At 36.8% G+C, this 21307-nt stretch overlaps 1 protein-coding gene across 1 annotated transcript; it reads left to right on the top strand.

The window, feature by feature from the left end:
• The first annotated feature begins 2726 nt into the window (after positions 1-2726).
• Positions 2727-13985, top strand: LOC126631408 (uncharacterized). The gene is made up of 3 exons (XM_050301544.1): positions 2727-3489; positions 4512-5370; positions 13938-13985. Exons 2-3 carry the CDS (start codon positions 4678-4680, stop codon positions 13983-13985), a joined length of 741 nt encoding a protein of 246 aa, XP_050157501.1. The 5' UTR covers positions 2727-3489; positions 4512-4677.
• The last annotated feature ends 7322 nt before the right edge of the window (positions 13986-21307 follow it).

Below are 21307 nucleotides of genomic sequence, written 5' to 3'. Positions count from 1 at the left end.
CCATCATGAATCTAAGCAAGCTAGTGGGAGCTATGAGCATCTTATGAGAAAAGGATCAAATCGTTTGATTTCTCATAAAGATGTAAATGAATCTTTTGTTTACTAGGTTTACAAAAGGTTAGTGGGAGTTAATCATGTTCCTAAAATTTAAATATATATGATATATTAATTTTGGAAATGAAAAGAATTCTTCTTCGTTAAAGTTATGACTTTAAAACATTATATGAAGATAGAATGTATATGGGAGTTAATCATGTTCCTAAAATTTAAATATATATGATATATGAATTTTGGAAATGAAAAGAATACTTCTTCTTTAAAGTTCTGACTTTGAAACATTATATGAAGATAGAATGTATATGGGAGATATAGTCTATATACATGGGATGGAAATCTATAATGATATATTTCATGATATAATTGGATTATATCAATCCCTAATAATAGACAATGGATGCTAGGAAGTTTCTCATATGATGATAAACTTCAATTAGAAGGACAGCTCTAGTGAGACTAAGAAGTTGCTCTTCTCAAAGAGAACGTACTCTTTGACTCCCAAAGAAATAATGCGTAAATAGAATCCTTTATGCATACGCATAAAGGTGATTTATGTATTTCGTATTGTATGAAAAACATTGATATGAGTTGTACCTAGAACGGTACAAGACGATATCAGTGCAAGCCCAGGATCAGAACCATGACAACTGTCAAGTGAATCCTTAAGTATTTAAGAAATACTAAAGGATAGATTCCTGAAAGAATGAGGAAGAATTGGAGTAACGTAATGGAAGCGTAAATGTATTAGATTGTGAATCTAATCCATCATTGGATGTTTCTTCATTATGAATGAAGAGATAAACAGATATCTCTTTATTATGACTGAAGAGATATTTGGATGGAAACATTAAAGTAATGACTTTAGTGTGTTCCATTATGAATGCAAAATATATTGCCATATACAAGCTTACAACAATGTTGTTTGGATGGGAAAGTTCATTTATGAACTCTCTATTCGGTTCCAACCAGAAAGTGTATCTAGTGTAATGACACTATGACACTAATGGGGCGATAGCTCAAGCCAAGGAATCAAGGTCTCATCAAGGTCCGAACTCAAATGAGAGACTGAACCACATGATTGAGAATCATGTATAATGGTGACGTCGTTATTCTCAAGGTTGCTTCTATGGATAACATATAGATATCCATTGTCTAGGCCTACTATTCATCCATTTATGAAATGACTACAGAAGAGGTATCATCACTGATGACCAAGCTGATTGGCTCTAGTGCAAGTGGGAGATTGTTGGAAATGTGCCCTAAAGCCAATCATATGATGATACTTTACGGACATTTCACATGTTAAACTAATCTAGTTTAAATATAAAGGGCAAATATTATTGTTTGAGCCGTCTCATATAAATGTTATATGCTCAAACGATAAGTCCAAGGAATATCTAATTGGGAGAATGCGATCTAAAGAAGTTAGATTCATGAGACCATTCTTTCGTAGACACATCCTAAACGTTCCTGATCATAGGATTGCCAATTGGGCATTGACAGTCCGTTAAGATCAGTACATGCTGTGTCTTCTCTCAGGGAGAGTGACTAGTCTCGAGTCATTGGTTGTGTGACATCAAGACAAGTACGTAGGTGCTCAATAGAGAATGAGTTCACTGAACACGATCAACGAAGAGTTCTCATATTCATGTCACATGAGAACTCATGGTTGGGATAATGCAAAGTAGTCCTTTGACCTGAGGCATCACGTTTGTCTTGTGGTTAAGTCCTTGATCTTTGATTATGTCAAAGTCGCCCCATCCGCGGGTGTCCACGGCATCATTGGGGTTAAGCCACTTAGCTATGGAGGCAAGTGAATGCGCAACAAGGGATCTCTAACCTTCAAACCGTTTGGGGCAGAATACTCTATGATATGATTTAGAACCTCTGGCCAGAGTATGAATGAGATTTAGAAAAGTCGTTCTAAATCACATTCAAGGTAATCATATAAGCACACGAATCACATTGGATAGTAGACATGAATAAACTATCAAACCAAACAATGTGGTCAAGAGTATTGTATTAGAGAAAGACCGTATTGCATTTGTAATCCTAAACTGAATAGGTTCTCTACCTCTTCTGATTAGCTTGGGTAACCATGATATGCTGCTAGGTGTCACTCTTGGTTTGTGGAAGCCCTAAACGTGTATAAACACTAAAGGGAGAATTGAAAGTAAGTTTCAATTCACAATCGATTTTAAAGAGTTTTAATCGCCCACTGCCTCGCTAAAAGGAACCTAATGGATCGTACACCGTGTAAGGTGGAGATTGAAGAAACAATGGAGATGAGTAAGAATAATTAAATGGTTTAATTATTTATGGCAAGGATTAATTAATATGTTAATTAATTAAACGAATAAGTTCGTTAAAGACCTCAGGATAGTTTTGGACCTTAAGGCCCAATGGGCTTCGAACGTCAAGCCCATTGACTTAAGTTGTATGGCAACTTAATTCACAAAGACCCAAAAGACCAATAAAACCCTTATGGCCGGCCATGTTAGAGAGAATGGCCTTTTGGTTCTTTAGGTCACTTATTTGAAGTGACTATATAAAGGACTTTATAGCCTAAATTCATAAATGGTTTCTTTTAGGAAATTGGAGGATAACACAAAGCTCTCTTTTCTCTCTAAAGAGGCCGGCCCCCTTGGAGGGTGTATCTGATAGACGCATATTTATGCGACTTAGTTAACTAGTTTTCTTGCATTTACGTTATTAGTTCTTAGTTATTTTAGTACTTTAAGCCATTTTCGTGTGTTTGTAGGTCCAAAGGGCTAAGGTAGCAAGAAAGTGCATTTTGGTGCATTTTGGAGCAGTTTTGAGCTTGGAATGGATTACATATGATATGAGCAAGATGGATGGACGAATTTGAAGACAAAAGAGGCTAGGAACATGCTAAAAATCTGGTGAAACAAATACAAGTTGCAAGAAGGGATAAATTTCTAGAAGGATTGGCCAAAACTTCACTCAAAACCATGCATACCCCATAAAATTCATCAATGCCGTGGCCTTCCCTTTGTTTTACTTCCACCAGATTTTTTTAGTGGATGATGTAATGCTTAACTCACCATGACATTTGAGTGGATGATGCAATGCTTAACTCACCATGACATGTGAGTGGATGACTCAAAACCTACCCTCACCAACAATTCTCCACCTTGCCATGCCTTACCTACTTCATTCCACCAGATTTTTGCATTAAACATGTCCATCCTCTTCCTATAAATACCATGGCAGCAACCTCATTCAAATCATCCAGAAATTAACCATTCTCCAAGCCTTTCCTTGCCTCTCCTACATATCTAAACCCCTTCCCATCCATTCCTCCAAATAACCAACCCTTCAACATCATTCCAACCTTGTTGTTGCGGCAAGGAGAAGGAGAAAAGTCCTTGGACGCGCTTGCTATCCAACATGGATCGTTGGAACGTTTAGGTGCTTTCTTCCCTTTGTTTTTCAATGTTTAAATTTGTTTATCTTTGTTTTGTAATAATGAGGAACTAAACCCCCCTTGGCTAGGGGGGATTCAAAACCATGTTTATGCTTGCTATATGATTTGATTACTTCCAATTGCGTTTCTTGAATTGTGAATTCAATTTACTTATCCGTTCGTATAAAAACTAATTTGTGTATGTTGGTTGAGACTGCACGCTTAATTTTCATGCATGAATTTGACGCTAGAATATAAGGGAGTTTCACCTAATCGTTATGAACTTATATTCACAAGTAGTGAAGGTTGCTAGTCACAATCACGTTAAGTAAATTCTTGGCATAAGTTTCATGCAAATCATAGTAACGAGTGCCTCGTCAATGCTTATGTTTTTCATAGAACTTAATGATTCTTGCTTGTATCTCTATTATGCAATTCATGTAGGGAACTTGTAGGGAATGTTTTGGGTTGTCGTATGCAATCATCCAATCTAATAACTTGTTGAAAAACTGAGAGTTAATTAGTGCAATTCACGGTTAATTTGGGGCGTTGAGTATTCATAACTTATCGAAGAGCAATTGGAAATCATTTTGTATGCAAGCAAGACATGTGTGGAGAAGAACCCCTTAGCTAGCCTTCCATTATCCATTCAACCCAAATTTGTTTAAAATCTATTTAAGTTTTTAGTTTATTCGTTTTTACTTTCAACTTCACTAAACTCAAATCCCCCTTTTACTTTCTTGTTTTAAAATCTTTTGTTTACATTTTTAACTTTGTTTCTTTTTGTTTTTGAGTCAGTTTAGAGGTTTTAGCAAGCCCTCCTAATCCCCGGTTTAGAACGATCCCTACTTACATACTTTGCTACAATTGTCAAAAAGAGGGTTTAATTTGAGTGTGCTTATATTATTCGCATCAAATTTTGGCGCCGTTGCCGGGGATTAGCAACTTTGCTAAATCCCCATTGTTTCTTTTTATTTCTTTTTTGTGTGTTTTAATTTTAGTTTTAATTTTATTTTGTTTATTTCAGGTACTAGTTTATGACTCGTAGTTCTCAACCAGTTCGTGCACATATATAGGAGTTTGACGACAATTTTGAACGAACTTTGAGAAGGAAAAGGAAAGTACCAGAACCTAATCCACCTAGTTCTAGTTCTGAATCCGAATTTGAAGAAAAGGAGGAGGCAGAAAAAGACATGGAGGTGGACAATCGAACAATCAAAGAACTTTCAGCCTCGGGATTGGACAATGCCGCGCCTCTATGTATCCAATACCCCGCAGCAGCCCGAGGAAAGACAGAAGAATTTGAATTGAAGTCAAGCTTGTTACACCACATTCCAAAGTACCATGGGTTGTCCATGGAAGATCCTAACAAACACTTGAAAGAATTCGAGGTAGTGTGTTCGAGCATGACCCCCGTCAATGTCGATGGGAATATTTTGAAGATGAAAGCCTTCCCTTTTTCTCTCTTGGAAAAGGCGAAGGATTGGTTGTACGAATTGGCGCCCGGAACCGTCACATCATGGGAAAGCATGAAACGGGCCTTCTTGGAGAAGTTTTTCCCAACTTCTCGAGTCATCCTCCTACGGAAAAGGATAAGTGGAATTCAACAAGAGGAAGGTGAATCTTTTCCTACTTATTATGAACGTTTTAAATCTCTTGTTGCTTCTTGTCCACAGCATCAGATGAAGGAGGAACTTCTTTTGCAATACTTCTACGAGGGGCTACTACCTATCGAACGTCAAATGCTAGATGCCTCGGCGGGAGGAGCCTTGGTGGACAAGACCCCCACGGCAGCAAAGACTTTAATTTCCAACCGTGCGTTGAATGCTCAACAATACGAAGGCGTTGGACAAAGGAGTAACTCACGACCACATCAAGTCAATAAGGTAAGTGCCATAACCGAACTTCAAAATCAAATGGCTAACTTTACTACTTTGCTTTCTCAGGTAGTGGAAGGTCCAAAAGTGCAAAACGTGGCAGCTTGTGGCGTGTGTTCCATGCAAGGCCACCTTACGGACAAGTGCCCACAGTTGATAGAAAATGGAGGGTGGGAGACCCTCAATGCCGTGGGATTTGACAACCAATACCAACCAAGGAATGACCCCTTTTCCAATACTTACAATCCCGGTTGGCGTGATCATCCAAATTTCAAATGGCGAGAACCGCAACAAGGCCAACAACAAAGCGGATTTAGGCAACAACCCCCGGGTTTCTATCAAAAGCCGTTTGCACCAACTCAACCCCAAGCACAACCTGCCCAAAAATCAGGATCGTCTATTGATAATGATCAAATTTTTAATTTACTAACTTCTATGGCGCAGGGAATGCAAAATAGGGACAAAAAGGTGGACGAGTTGGAGAAACAAGTAGGGCAAATTGCCGAGTTTGTTAGGCAGTTTAGAGAACAAGGCAAGCTTCCTAGTTCAACCATTGCGAATCCAAAAGGAGGCTTTGAAACCGTCAATGCAATCATGTTGAGAAGTGGTACACAGGTTGGAGCCAAACCAAAATCATCCAAATCAAGTCACGATGAGGATGAAAAGTTGCTACAAGAGGAAGCACAGGGACCAAAACTCACGGCCAAGGATGAACAATCCTTGCCACCACCATCTAGCCCTCCTAAGCCGTCCCAAACCACCAAGGTAAGTCCAAATTCGACTTTTTCTAGTTCCATTCCACTAAATGTGCCCTTTCCTGGCAGATTTAGGCAATCAAAGAAGGAAGAAGCCGAGAAGGACATTCTAGAGACCTTTCGGAAAGTTCAAGTCAATATTCCGCTCCTTGATGCAATTAAGCAAGTCCCGAGGTATGCTCAGTTTTTAAAAGAACTTTGTACATCAAGGAGAAGGATTTCGAACAAAGAGGTGGTCCAAGTACCAAATCGAATCCATGATTATGGGAGTTTTTACTTTGACCTTGGGGAACTCAATGCCACAATCTGGGACCATCATTATCCACTGCCATACATAGACCCAATGCATGAGTATTTCAAGGAGCATGTCATGGAGGATGTACCCCTCCATGCCGTGGCACCTAGTCAAGCTTAAACGGAGGTACCGTCCGGCTGGAAGACGTTAAAGAAAGCGCTTCGTGGGAGGCAACCCATGCATTCGACAAAGGAAGGCCTAAAGAGCACTCCAATTCCAGATTTGCGTTCCTAAACCCTTCTCTTTGTTGTTTAATTAGTTTCTGCCATATTTAGTTTGTTAGTGTTTGTTTGTTTGTTTATGTGTTTTTGTGTTAGTTATGCTTTGAAACATTGAGGACAATGTTTGGTTTAAGTGTGGGGGGGTAACCAAAGTGTTTTGATGCAAATTCGTAGGGTTTTCTCACTCATACTTCCCAATGTTGTTTCTTGCTGTTTTTAGGTGTTTTTAGGCTGTTTTGGTGAGTTTTAGTGTGTGCTGACTTATAACTCCGAAAATCACATAAAAATTTGAAAAAATTGCTTTGCAAAACCCAAAAAGAGTTGTTTTTGTGTGTTTGTTTGTGTCTTAGGGTACCTTCCAACACAATGATGAGGATTTGGTTTGTAATTTCATGGCTGTTAAAGAGAGTGATTAACATGGATGAAAGTTTGATTTACTCTTTGTTTATGCTTGGTTGTGGTTATAACTTATGAATTTACATGCAATCTTAAAGGAAAAATCAGTTTTTGTAACATGCTTGAAGGAAAGAACTCAAACTAACGCTACAACCTTGTGAGACTTGAGCCTAAACGTTTATTTGGAGAGTTAATAATCTGTGATTTATTGTTTTCTAAGTCGTTGCATCATCTCATTATTCTTTGCTTGGTTACTACTTAGAAGGCGTTTCATCATTTAGTTCCAAATGCTAGAACTCATACCCATTTCATTCAAAGCATGTCATTGATTTGCATAACACATATTCAAGATAAAGTTGTGTAGTGACCACCACCATAACCAAAAAGCCGTGAATCCCCTATGTCATTATGTTTTGTACGTTTTAATCCCGTTGAGCTTTGTGAGCCTTTTCTTTGTAACCCACATTACCCTACCTAGCATAGATTAGGACCATCCATTAACCTTGTTCTTAAAGCGTAGTAAAGCATGATTCAAATTGAATTCCTTTGTGGCAGAAAACAAGTGTGGGGGAAGTGTTTTTCATAAGGAATTATGTGCCATAGGCACGGGTAAAAAGAAAGAAAAAAAAGAAAAGAAAAATGTGAAAAGAATGCGAAAAGAGTTGAAAAGAAGTGAAAAAGAGTTCTAAAGTGTTGTTTGATGAAGAAGGGGTCCAAAACAATGAATTCGACCCTAAGGAGTTGTTTAAATCTTCCCCTTGTGTTTTAAAGCTAATTTCTGCAATCTAAGTAAATTCTAAGTCTCAATTTCATTACTTTGCTTACTATCACTTTAAGAACGTTTGTTTTCCTTATCCTTTCTTTGTTAGCCAATACCCCAAGCCCCGTTACAACCCTTGACTTCTATCTTGAGTGTTATGTGTTTCAATTTGTGGAGATTGAACTTGGTATGAGCATATGGTCACTGGTTCTCGCATCTAAGTAGTAGCATTCCATTCATGAGATCATATCTCAACATGCTTATTAACTCTAGAAAGTGTGTTCTTTGTTATACATATATGTGAGCATTCGTTTTTATATCTACATCAATTCTCTCACATATAACTAGTATAGGGTGTGTAGTTAGAAAATCTAAGTGAAAATAGAGTGCGTATCTTGTAAGGATTGAGGGAATTCTCTAAGGCATGTTACTACATTCAAAACATTGTTTTAATTGGTTAATTGTGAATTAGTAAGTAGTGACTATGATTAAGTATGTGCTTAAGTGTTAAATTGACTCAATTCTGTGGGAATGATAATCTTTAACATGTCATGTGCATTGGAAATCCCTAAGGCAAATGTTGGAAGGTTAGGTTATGTTTTATTTGTTTTATTTTGCTCGAGGACTAGCAATAGCTAAGTGTGGGGGAATTTGATAGACGCATATTTATGCGACTTAGTTAACTAGTTTTCTTGCATTTACGTTATTAGTTATTAGTTATTTTAGTACTTTAAGCCATTTTCGTGTGTTTGTAGGTCCAAAGGGCTAAGGTAGCAAGAAAGTGCATTTTGGTGCATTTTGGAGCAGTTTTGAGCTTGGAATGGATTACATATGATATGAGCAAGATGGATGGACGAATTTGAAGAAAAAAGAGGCTAGGAACATTCTAAAAAACTGGTGAAACAAATACAAGTTGCAAGAAGGGATAAATTTCTAGAAGGATTGGCCAAAACTTCACTCAAAACCATGCATACCCCATAAAATTCATCAATGCCGTGGCCTTCCCTTTGTTTTACTTCCACCAGATTTTTTTAGTGGATGATGTAATGCTTAACTCACCATGACATTTGAGTGGATGATGCAATGCTTAACTCACCATGACATGTGAGTGGATGACTCAAAACCTACCCTCACCAACAATTCTCCACCTTGCCATGCCTTACCTACTTCATTCCACCAGATTTTTGCATTAAACATGCCCATCCTCTTCCTATAAATACCATGGCAGCAACCTCATTCAAATCATCCATAAATTAACCATTCTCCAAGCCTTTCCTTGCCTCTCCTACATATCTAAACCCCTTCCCATCCATTCCTCCAAATAACCAACCCTTCAACATCATTCCAACCTTGTTGTTGCGGCAAGGAGAAGGAGAAAAGTCCTTGGACGCGCTTGCTATCCAACATGGATCGTTGGAACGTTTAGGTGCTTTCTTCCCTTTGTTTTTCAATGTTTAAATTTGTTTATCTTTGTTTTGTAATAATGAGGAACTAAACCCCCCTTGGCTAGGGGGGGATTCAAAACCATGTTTATGCTTGCTATATGATTTGATTACTTCCAATTGCGTTTCTTGAATTGTGAATTCAATTTACTTATCCGTTCGTATAAAAACTAATTTGTGTATGTTGGTTGAGACTGCACGCTTAATTTTCATGCATGAATTTGACGCTAGAATATAAGGGAGTTTCACCTAATCGTTATGAACTTATATTCACAAGTAGTGAAGGTTGCTAGTCACAATCACGTTAAGTAAATTCTTGGCATAAGTTTCATGCAAATCATAGTAACGAGTGCCTCGTCAATGCTTATGTTTTTCATAGAACTTAATGATTCTTGCTTGTATCTCTATTATGCAATTCATGTAGGGAACTTGTAGGGAATGTTTTGGGTTGTCGTATGCAATCATCCAATCTAATAACTTGTTGAAAAACTGAGAGTTAATTAGTGCAATTCACGGTTAATTTGGGGCGTTGAGTATTCATAACTTATCGAAGAGCAATTGGAAATCATTTTGTATGCAAGCAAGACATGTGTGGAGAAGAACCCCTTAGCTAGCCTTCCATTATCCATTCAACCCAAATTTGTTTAAAATCTATTTAAGTTTTTAGTTTATTCGTTTTTACTTTCAACTTCACCAAACTCAAATCCCCCTTTTACTTTCTTGTTTTAAAATCTTTTGTTTACATTTTTAACTTTGTTTCTTTTTGTTTTTGAGTCAGTTTAGAGGTTTTAGCAAGCCCTCCTAATCCCCGGTTTAGAACGATCCCTACTTACATACTTTGCTACAATTGTCAAAAAGAGGGTTTAATTTGTGTGCTTAGTAATTCTCGCACCAGTATCTAGCAATTCCACTACTCCAAGGTCACTCATTTCTACTTAAATCTTACCTTGGTGTGGAGACTTAGAGGTTCTCAATTTTGGGAACTTGGAGAACCATATTCTTCCATCCAAATCCATGGATCTAAGAAGCAAGGAATGAAGGCCCTCTCCTTGGGTGATTAGCCTTTGCTTATGCAAAGAGGAATCTACAAAGGTATAAATTTCTCAACTCACTTTGATTTGAGTTGAGTCTTGGTTCACCAATCTACTAGGCTTTGAATTTCATGGTAATGTTTTGTTTTTTAGTGCATGCAAGCATGATTCCGCCTTTAATTGTTAATTGCATGCTATATGATGTTACTCAAATGAACATGTTTTCACAAAATCATCCTTCAGTGCCTTTAGCGCTCGGTTAGCAATTAAGGTTTTTGCAGCCATTAGTGTTTTGTCAACCAATGCACCTCCCGCTGAAGCATCTAGCATTTGTCGCTTAATTGGAAGAAGTCTTTCATAAAAGTATTGAAGTAGAAGTTCTTCTTTCATTTGGTGCTGAGGACATGAGGCGACAAGAGCCTTAAAACGCTCATAGTATGCTGGAAAGGACTCTCCTTGGCTTTGTTGAATGCCACTAATCTTCTTCCTCAAGAGAATGACTCTCGAAGTGGGGAAGAACTTCTCTAAAAATGCCCTCTTCATGCTTTCCCAAGAAGTGACCATCCCGGGTGCTAATTCATAAAGCCAATCTTTGGCCTTTTCCACAAGAGAGAATGGAGAGGCCTTCATCATCAAAATGTTCCCATCGACATTGATGGGTGTCATGCTCGAACAAACAACTTCGAACTCCTTAACATGCTTGTTTGGATCTTCCATGGACAGCCCATGGTATTTAGGAATATGATGCAACAAGCTTGACTTCAATTCGAACTCGTTGGTCTTGCCTTGAGCAGCCAAGGGGTATTGAATGCAAAAGGGTGCGGCATTGGCCAACCTCGAGGCCGAGAGTTCTTTTATTGTACGATTGTCCGCTGCCATGACTTCTTCTTCTTCTTCAAATTCAGATTCTGCCTCTAAACTTGAACTAGGTGGATTAGGTTCTGGTTGCTTCCTCTTTCGTTTCAAAGTTCTTTCAAAATCGTCGTCGAACTCCAAGATGTTTGCACCAATGTGTTGAGAACTACGAGTCATAAACTAATACCTAAAACAAGGAAACAAACACAATCAGCAACCAAGTATTAAGGCACGGCAGAAACACAAAAAACACACACACAAACTCATGGATAAACATAAAAGAAAAGACATGACATAAACAAGGGATTAGCAAGTTTGCTAATCCCCGGCAACGGCGCCAAAATTTGATGTGAAAATTACTTGACACACAAATTAAACCTTATTGATGACAATTGTAGCAAAGATGTAAGTAGGGATCGTTCTAAACCGGGGATTAACTAGGGCTGCTAATCTACTCAAATTAAACTCTAAAACACTAAATTAGACTTAAAAACACAAGAATAGACTTTATAGACTCTAAACTGACCTAAGACACTCAAATCTGCAAAACTAAGTGAAATTGACTCAATTCTAAACCTAACAAGTGATTTGGACGAAATTAAAACTTATTTTGACTCAAAAGATTAAAAGAAAACAGATTGTAACTTAACTAACTCAGAAAACACTTAAAAGACTCAAAACAGCACAATACTAACAATTAGACTCAAAACAGATTCTAGAGATGAAATTGGACGAATTTAAGACTAAACTAAGACCCAAACAATGGTTATGGACTAAACCTAACCTATATTGACTCAAAACACTCTAAACAACCTAATTAGGACAGATTCTGACCTAATAACATAAAACAGAAAAGGGTGTTTGATTTCTGACGAAATTGAATTAAAACTAAACAAATTGCAAATCAAAGTAAACTAAAACGAAATTGAGATGAATTCAAGGGTGAAAAGCTAGTTAGAGGATCCTTCTCCACACATGAACATATGCAACATAAACCAATTTCCAGTATTGTTTCTTTAAACCATGAATGACAATGCCCCAAATTAATCGTGAATGCACAAATTAACTATCAGATTTTCCTAAATTCATTGAATTGGATGAATGCATGCAACAACCCTAATTATTCTTCTCAAGTTCCCTATATGAACATCATGATAGAGATACATTCAAAGATCATTAAATTCCATGGAAATCATAAGCATTGACAAGGCAATTATAACTATGAACTGCATGATACTTTTGCCAAGAATCTACTTAACACGATTGTGACTAACAATCTCCACTACTTGTAATTATAAGTTTCTAACGATTAGGTGAAAGTCCCTTATAATTTAGCATCAGATTCAAGCATGCAAACTAAGTAGGCATCCTTAATCAACACACAAGAATAAGTTATCAATCAAATAGATAAGTAAATTGCATTCATGTTTTACGAAACAATAACTGAAAGCAATCAATTCATATTAACATATGTCCATGGCTTCAAATTCACCACTAACTAATAAGAATTTAGTTCCACATGTTCATATCAATTGAAAAGCAAATTGAAATAGACATCGAAACTGAAACGAAGGAAGAAAGAACTCTTAAAACTCCCAAGGATGCAAATGGCTTGCGCACAAGGCCCTCCTTCATCAATGGAATGCAATACAAGGCTCTCCTTCTTCTCCAAAAGGTGCGGCAGAGATGTATATGGATGTAGGATGGTGTTTTGTGTTGTAGAATGGTGATTAGGGTTGCGGCAAGGTGTTTCTGAATGGTGTGAAGGGTGGTGACGAATTTAGGCTTTAAAACATCTATTTATAGGCTAAGGTTTCCACAAAATCTGATGGGAAAGGGTTAGGGTTTTGGAGATAAAAGGCTTGGCCCATCCAAGGGAGAAAAGAATTAGGGTTTTATGCAAATTTTTAGGCTTCTAGAACACTAGGTGCGGCACAACCCTAGGGTGGATGGATTAGGGTTTAAACTTAGCAGAAAATAAAGGATTAGGGCCCTAGGGTGCGGCATGGACTTAGAACAAAGCTGAAAAAGGATTAGGAAACTTCCAATTCAAGAATAGAAACTTTCAAGAATGGAAACCTCCAAGAATAGCAACTTCCAACTTTAGAAACTTTGGTTTCCAATTCTGAACTCTTTGTTCTTCATGTTCATTTCTTCATTTCTTGCGTCCTTTGATCTTCAATTTCGTCCATCCATTTGACTCCAAGCATGTGATATCCATTTTATGCTCAAAACTACTTCAAAAGGCTCCAAATTGCACTTTCTCGCCAACTTTGTCATTTGGACCTACAAACACACGAAAATAGCTTAAAACACTATACTAACCACAAACTAACTATAAAAGTGCAAAAAAACAAGCTAACTAAGTTGCATAAATATGCTCCTATCATTTTAGAATTGTTTTTGAATGCATGCCTACTTTAATATGTTATTAGTTTGCCTATGTGTTCAAATATTCTCACATGTTCTAAGCTAGGACAAAATTTTTCCTTCATTCGTAAGCTTTGAATGTGCACTGCACCATAAGGATAAACATTAGTAACAACAAACGGGCCAATCCATTTAGAATGCAACTTACTGGGGAACAAATGTAGGCAGGAGTTGAAAAGCAACACTTTCTACCCTATTGAGAATGTTTTGCCACGACTCATCTTGTCATGGAATGCCTTTGTCTTCTCTTTGTAAATTCGGGCATTCTCATATGCTTCATTCTTAATCTCATCAAGTTCATTTAATTGGAGCTTTCTATGCATTCCAGCCGCATCTATGTCCATGTTGAATGTTTTGATAGCCTAATGTGCCTTGTGCTCTAATTCCACAGGGAGATGGCATGGTTTGCCATAGATTAGCAGAAATGGAGACATCCTAAGTGGTGTTTTGTAAGCTGTACGATATGCCCACAGTGCATCATCCAAATGCAAACTTGATGCGTAAAATAAATAAACACACAAATTAAACCCTCTTGTTGACAATTGTAGTATATGTATAAGTAGGGATCGTTCTTAAACCGGGGATTAGGAGGGATCGCTAAACACTCTAAACTGACTCAAATAGATAAAACTAAGCTTTAAAACACTTAACTAGACTCAAAGGACTCAAAACAAACTCAAAAGACTCAAAACAAGCTAAAAACACTCAAAACTACCTAAAAACACAAACTGGGCAGTTTTGAGCTCTAAACACAATTTGGATGAAATTTGGGTTTCTAAAGGCCCAAAACACTTAAAAACACAATCTAAGACAAGTTCTAACTAATATGACTTAACAAAGTAAAGGGGGTTTGGTTTTGGACGAAAATAAGTAAATTAAAACAAGAACAATTTAAACAGATTCTTAAGCAAATTTAGGTGAATTGATGAGATATGGGGTAACTAGAGAGTTCTTCTCCACACATGACACACTTGCATTCAAATTGATTTCCAATTGCTTCTCTCAATAAGTCATGAAACTCAATACTCCAGGTTAACTGTGACAACACTTTTTTAACCTTCAAGTTCTCCTTAAGTTAATGAATTGGATGGGAAAGCACATACAACAATTCAAAGCATTCTCTAAAAGTCCCCTACGTGAAAAGCACAATAAAGGTACAATCAAAGATCATTAAGTTTCATGAAAACTATAAGCATTGACAAGGCAATTGTAACTATGAAAAGCATGAAACTTTTGCCAAGATTTCACTTAACACGATCGTTTATAAGCGACCTCCACTACTTGCAAATATAAGTTTGTAACTATTAGGTGAAACTCCCTTATATTTTAGCTTCAAATCCTTGCATGAAAACTAAGTGTGCACTCTTAATAAACATACAAGAATAAGTTATCAATCAAACAGTTAAGCAAATTGAATTCACAACTTATGAAATAACAACTGAAGATAATCAATTCATAATGCAAGTGTAATCATGGTATTGAATAGCCCCCTAGCCAAGAAGGGCTTAGTTCCTCGTATCCACAAAACAAAGATACATAAATTTAGACATTAAAAACAAAGAATGAAAACACCTAGAAACGCTCCAACAATCCAACGTCTTGAATGGCAAGCACGTCTAAGGGTCTCCTTCCTTTTTCTTTGTTGCGGCACAAGGGATGGGTGAAGGTTTTTGTGGTGATTTGTGGTGGTGGATGGATATAGGTTGGTTATGGTGAAAGGTGGAGTCTGGAATGGCTGATAAGAAGAGAAAAGAGTTGCGGCATAAAGGGGTTTATTTATAGGGATGGGAAAGTCCTAACCCTAATTAATTTAAGGAAACATAATTTCAGCCCAAATCCATAAGAAAAAGGCTTAGGAAAATTAGAAATCAAGAGGGGAAAAGGAATGTGGGGTGCGGCAAAGCAAGGGAGAAAGGGAAAGAGGATATGTGGCATATTTTGGAAGAGAAAGGGAAAGGGAATTGCGGCAAGGAAGGATCCTTGCAGATTTGGTGTGGCATGGACTTTAGGTAAGGTTTAGGGCTTCTAGAAATATGTAATTAGGAAACCTAACATATTTAGGAAGCCTCCTTGCAGCTGGAACATAGGTGAATTAGGATTAGGAAAGTTTAGAGCCAAAGATGGAAACCTCCAAGAATGGAAACCTCCAAGAATAGAAACTTCCAACTTTAGGCACTTTGGCTTCCAATTCTGAACTCTTTGTTCTTCATTTTCATTTCTTCATTTCTTTCATCTCATTATTCATTCCTAGCCTTCTTTGATCTTCAATTTCGTCCATCCACCTTGCTCCAAGCATAAGCTATCCATTCCATGCCCAAAACTGCTCCAAAAGGCTCCAAAATGCACATGTTTGCATACTTTGTCCTTAAAACCTGAAATTGCACGAAAATAGCTTAAAATACTAAAATTACTAAGTACTAGCAATGAAAATGCAAGGAAACAAGCTAATTAAGTCACATAAATATGCTCCTATCAAAACTCCAATCTTTCCTAGTGGCTCCAACAGTCTTATCCAAAATCTGCTTAATTTCTCTATTCGAAACCTCGACTTGGCCATTTGTTTGGGGGTGATAAGGTGTCGAAACCCTATGCTTGACATTATACTTCTTGAACAACACCTCAATGGTCCGATTGCAAAAATGAGAGCCTCCATCACTTATGAAAACCCTTGGTATTCCAAATCTGGAGAAGATGTTAGTTTTGATAAAATATGCAACCACTCTAGAATCATTAGTACTGGTGGTTTTTGCTTCCACCCATTTCAATACATAATCAACCGCAAGCAAAAGATAAGTAAAACCATAAGAAGAAGGAAAAGGACCCATGACATTAATGCCCCAAACATTAAAAATTTCAACATTGAATATGGCAGTTTGCGGCATTTGGTCTCGTGCACCTATATTTCCTGTTCTTTGGCAACGATCATATGTTATGCAAAAAGTTCTAGCATCTTTAAATAGAGTAGGCCAATAAAATCCAATTCTAAAACCTTAAGTGTTGTTCGTTGTGCGCCAAAGTGACCACCACATGCATATGAATGACAAAAGCTTAAAATTGAATGAAATTCAGATTCATGCACACACCTACGTATAATCTGATCGGGGCAATATTCCACAAATATGGGTCATCCCAAACATAAAAACGTGCATCCTTTTTGAGTTTATCACGTTGGTGCTTATTTAGGTTGCTTGGAACTTGTTTAGACACCAAATAATTCACCAAATCAACATACCAAGGTTCACTTACCTTAATGGACAGCAATTGCTCATCACGGAATGTGTCTTGGATAGGTATTGACTCCTCATCATGCACCAAACAGCTCGTGGTCAGCCACCACATTTTCACTCCCTTTCTTGTCCCTAATTTCAATATCGAACTCTTGAAGAATAAGCATCCATCGAATAAGCCTTGGTTTAGCTTGTTTGTTTGTAAGCAAATACTTCAAAGCTGCATGATCAGTGAAAACAATAACTTTAAAGCCAATTACATAAGAACAAAACTTATCTAATGCAAACTCAATAGCAAGAAGTTCTTTTTCAGTGGTGGAGTAGTTTAATTGAGCATCATTGATAGGAGCATATTTATGCAACTTAGTTAGCTTGTTTCTTGGCATTTACTTAGTTTAATTCTAGTTATTTTAGTACTTTAAGCTATTTTCTTGTGTTTGTAGGCTCAAATAACAAAGTTAGCAACAAAGTGCTATTTGGAGCATTTTGGAGCATTCTTGGGCCAAGATTGGATAGTGCAAGCATGGAGACATGAGGATGGACGTTTTTAAAGAGTTGAAGGCTAAAAATCAGCATGTGTGTGCGCAAGTGTGTTGACCTACAACTCCAAACATCCATCCACTACACCCATTACATCCACTTATTAGCAAACACTTGGTGCGAAAATTACTTGACACACAAATTAAACCCTCTTTTGACAATTGTAGTATAGATGTAAGTAGGGTATCGTTCTAGGCCGGGGATTAGGAGGGATTGCTAATCTATTCTAAATTAATTTAAAAATATTAAACAAGACTCAAGGACACAAAACTAGGCTAAAAACTCTAATAACTCGAAACACACTTAGAATGACTCAAAATAATGAAAACAATCAAATTAGACACTAGGAACTGAAATGGACGGAAATTGAATTAAAAGACTAACAACAATGAAAACTAACTAAATAATATAATTTAATAATGGGGGGTAGTTTGGTTTTAACGAGAAGTAAATTAAACTTAAATAAATTACAGAATTGACAAAAGCATGAATTAAGGTGAAATGATAGGTGACAGACTAGCTAGAGGGTTCTTCTCCACACATGACACATATGCAACCTAAATTGATTTTTCAGTTGTTCTTTCAATAAATTGTAAATCTCAACGCCCCAAATTAACCGTGAATTGCACTAATTAACCTTCAGTTTTTCCACAAGTTATTGGGTTGGATGATTGCATACGACAACCCAAAACATTCCCTACAAGTTCCCTACATGAATTGCATAATAGAGATACAAGTAAGAATCATTAAGTTCTATGAAAAACATAAGCATTGACGAGGCACTCGTTACTATGATTTGCATGAAACTTATGCCAAGAATTTACTTAACGTGATTGTGACTAGCAACCTTTACTACTTGTGAATATAAGTTCATAACGATTAGGTGAAATTCACTTATATTCTAGCATCAAATTCATGCATGTAAATTAAGTATGCATTCTTAATCGACATACAAAAATAAGTTATCAATCAAGCAGTTAAGCAAATTAAATCACAACTCAGAAATCACAACTGAAGGTAATCAATTCATATTACAAATATATTCATGGCTTTGAATTAACCTCTAGCCAAAATAAATTTAGTTACACATTATTATCAAATTAATCCAAAAGTAAAATATAAGTTTGAGAAGATAAAACCAAGAAGAGTGGAGTGAAGCCTCTGCTTTGTGCTCTGCGCAGTCCTCTTCGTTCCTCGCCAGTCTGCCCGTGCCTTCTCATGCGCCAGTTTCTGTCAGTCTCCCTCTCCTCACTGGTCTCACATGCTGCCCAAAAGGCAGCCTTCTTTCCTCTCTCCCGCGCCCAACAGCCTCTCGGTTTCTCTCCTTCTCACTTCTCACTGTCCCCACGTCCTGACATGCGCTTCCTGCGCTCAAAGCAGCCTCCTCTCCTCTGCGTGCTGCAAGTCTTTTTCAAAGCTGCAAGGGCAGCTAAGCTCTTCTCTCTCCGCACGTCTCTCTATTTTATTCTTTCTGTTTTCTTTTCTTCACACGCTGCCAAGGCAGCCCTCTCTCCTTCCACCTGTCTCTCCCGCTACCCCCTCGGTTTCTGCTTCTCCTCCCTGGTTTCTATCCCCTCTCCCCGTCTGACTTCTTTTCCTTTTTTTTTTTATTATTTTGTTTCCTATGAGCTGCCAAAGGCAGCTCCCCCCTACCGTCCCATTTTCATGCTTTATTTTCTTATTCTTTCCACCAGTCCATGCGCATTCCACTTCTATTTATTTTCTTTTGTTTTTCACTCAATGCTCACCCATTGTCTCTCCACTCCCTTTATTATTTTTTCTGTTTTCTTTTTGGCAGCCTTGCTGCCTTCCACTTCACGCTTTGCCCCAACATATTTCCACATGTGTTGTCCATGCAAGCTTTCCATCTTTTTGTCACTGCCAAGGCTCACGTTTTCCTCCTAGCTGCAAAGGCAGCTCCTCACTTTTTGTTTAGTCTGTGACATTACACAAATTAATTAATCCATTAAAGAAACAAATATGTGATTTTCATTGATGGGAAGCAGGCAATTAATAATTTAAAAAGACGAATTTAGCCAAGATTCAAGTAATTAAGAACTAGATAATAATTAAAAACTCATTTGTGCCATTTTTATTTTCTTTGCATAACAAATCCTATAAACACAAAAATAACGTAAATAGCTCAAAAATATAAGGAACTAACCAAGAAAAGACGAGTGAATTTAAAGTAAAAATATATATAAATTTGATCCGATCAAATACCCCCACCCTTAACTTTTGCTAGTCCTCGAGCAAAACAAAGAAAACAAGAACAAGAAGTAACAAGAAAAAAAAAACATTAGCTTCCCCCTATGTGACCCTCATAGAATTTAATTCAAGAAAACAAATCATCAAGAACCATAGCTAGCATCAAGGAACTAATCCAAGTTCATCTTCCTCCTTCAAATATTAGCAGTAATCTTTGAATCATCCTTGAAGTGTAGTGTGTGAGATAGCCATGCTAATGCAATTTCAAGTTTTTATTTTTAAAATCATCATATGCAAAGTAGCGACCTTCTCACGGGATATGCACTCAATCACACATGTGTTTAGTTTTAATGTGTTTCGCTCAAAGAAACAAATGTGAAATTTCTACCATAAGCTTGCATAAAGATCACTTCTCCACAGTCATAATTGCAAAACTTAAATCAAGAGGACTTTTATTGGATGTAATGAGGCTTAGGGATAGGGTTATTGAAACGAAAGAATAGGAAAACACAAGTTCCAAGCTACATTGCAAGCAATTCTTTTGTTTAGATTTATAAGAACTCAAGCTCTCCAACAATTCTTCTAGCACCTCCAACCACAACCTTAAACTGAAACTTTAAAAACTTTTTATTTCATTTGTATACAATCTTTTTTTTTTTTTTATACAAACATGAAATACCCCCACACTTATTCTTTTGCCAAACACCTTCAAAGTACTTCACAAACGTTTCTCATAAGACAATCTCGCATTGCTCGCTTGGAAAGGGTAAGGAAAAAAAAAAGTTTCAGGTATAAGGGTAGACATATCTGGTGATAAGAAATAAAAGGCTCAACATACACGGCTCAAATTGGCAATCTAATGATATCATTTTTATTTGGGAAACATGGTTATTTGGGCCATAGTGGTAAACCTAATGCCTCTATCATTTCCAAGTTCATGCAATCAATGACAAACATTTTGAAAGATCGTTACGCAAGTTCTAGAGATGTATCTCACATAAGTTCATCACACATGAAAGAATAGGAGTGTATGAAAAATGCACACACTTTCAATCGGCTCAAAAACTCACATAGGATGTATATGGTCACTAAATTCACATATGAAGCTTTAAGTCATACTTTAGTTTCACATTAACAAGGCTATGTGCATTTGGTTTTTCAAAGATGATCAAACATGTACAAAACTAACAAGAGAATTAGGAATTTCACAAAACACATGTTAACTAAGTTCTTGATGATCATGGTTCAAATTTGATCCAATTATATCATTGGGTTGGGAAACTAATATAAATCTAATTCAAAACAATAAGGGAAACAAGACAATATTTTTGGATTTTTAAATTTTCTGATTTTTTAATTTTTTAAATTTTTAAATTTTTTTTTTTTTTAAAGAAAACAAAACTAATTAAGAAAACAAAAAGCAACAACACAGAAACAAATGAAACCAGTTCATAGTCGAAGGTACAAAAAAATTTTAATTTGGTCATTTTTTTATACTCTTTACCCCCAAACTTAAGCTGGACATTGTCCCCAATGTCAGAAAACACTATAATGCAAATAAAAATAAAATAAATAAATAAATAATAAGAAACAAAATAAAGCAATTGGATTGAAAACTTCCCTAGTTTGCAGTTAAATCAAGCGATGACCCCCCAAGCTAAAATTCTGCAATCAACTGCAAGGGTGGAAATAACCAAAAGTTCCTGCAAAGAAAAGAAATAATTCAGTTAAGTAACACAAGAAAATATAAAAAAAATTGCAAACGAAAAATTGAAAATCACGATAA

Source organism: Malus sylvestris, chromosome 8, assembly GCF_916048215.2.
Source record: "Malus sylvestris chromosome 8, drMalSylv7.2, whole genome shotgun sequence".
In the NCBI taxonomy this organism is placed as follows: Eukaryota; Viridiplantae; Streptophyta; class Magnoliopsida; order Rosales; family Rosaceae; genus Malus; species Malus sylvestris.
This window is presented reverse-complemented; position numbering and strand designations above follow the sequence as displayed.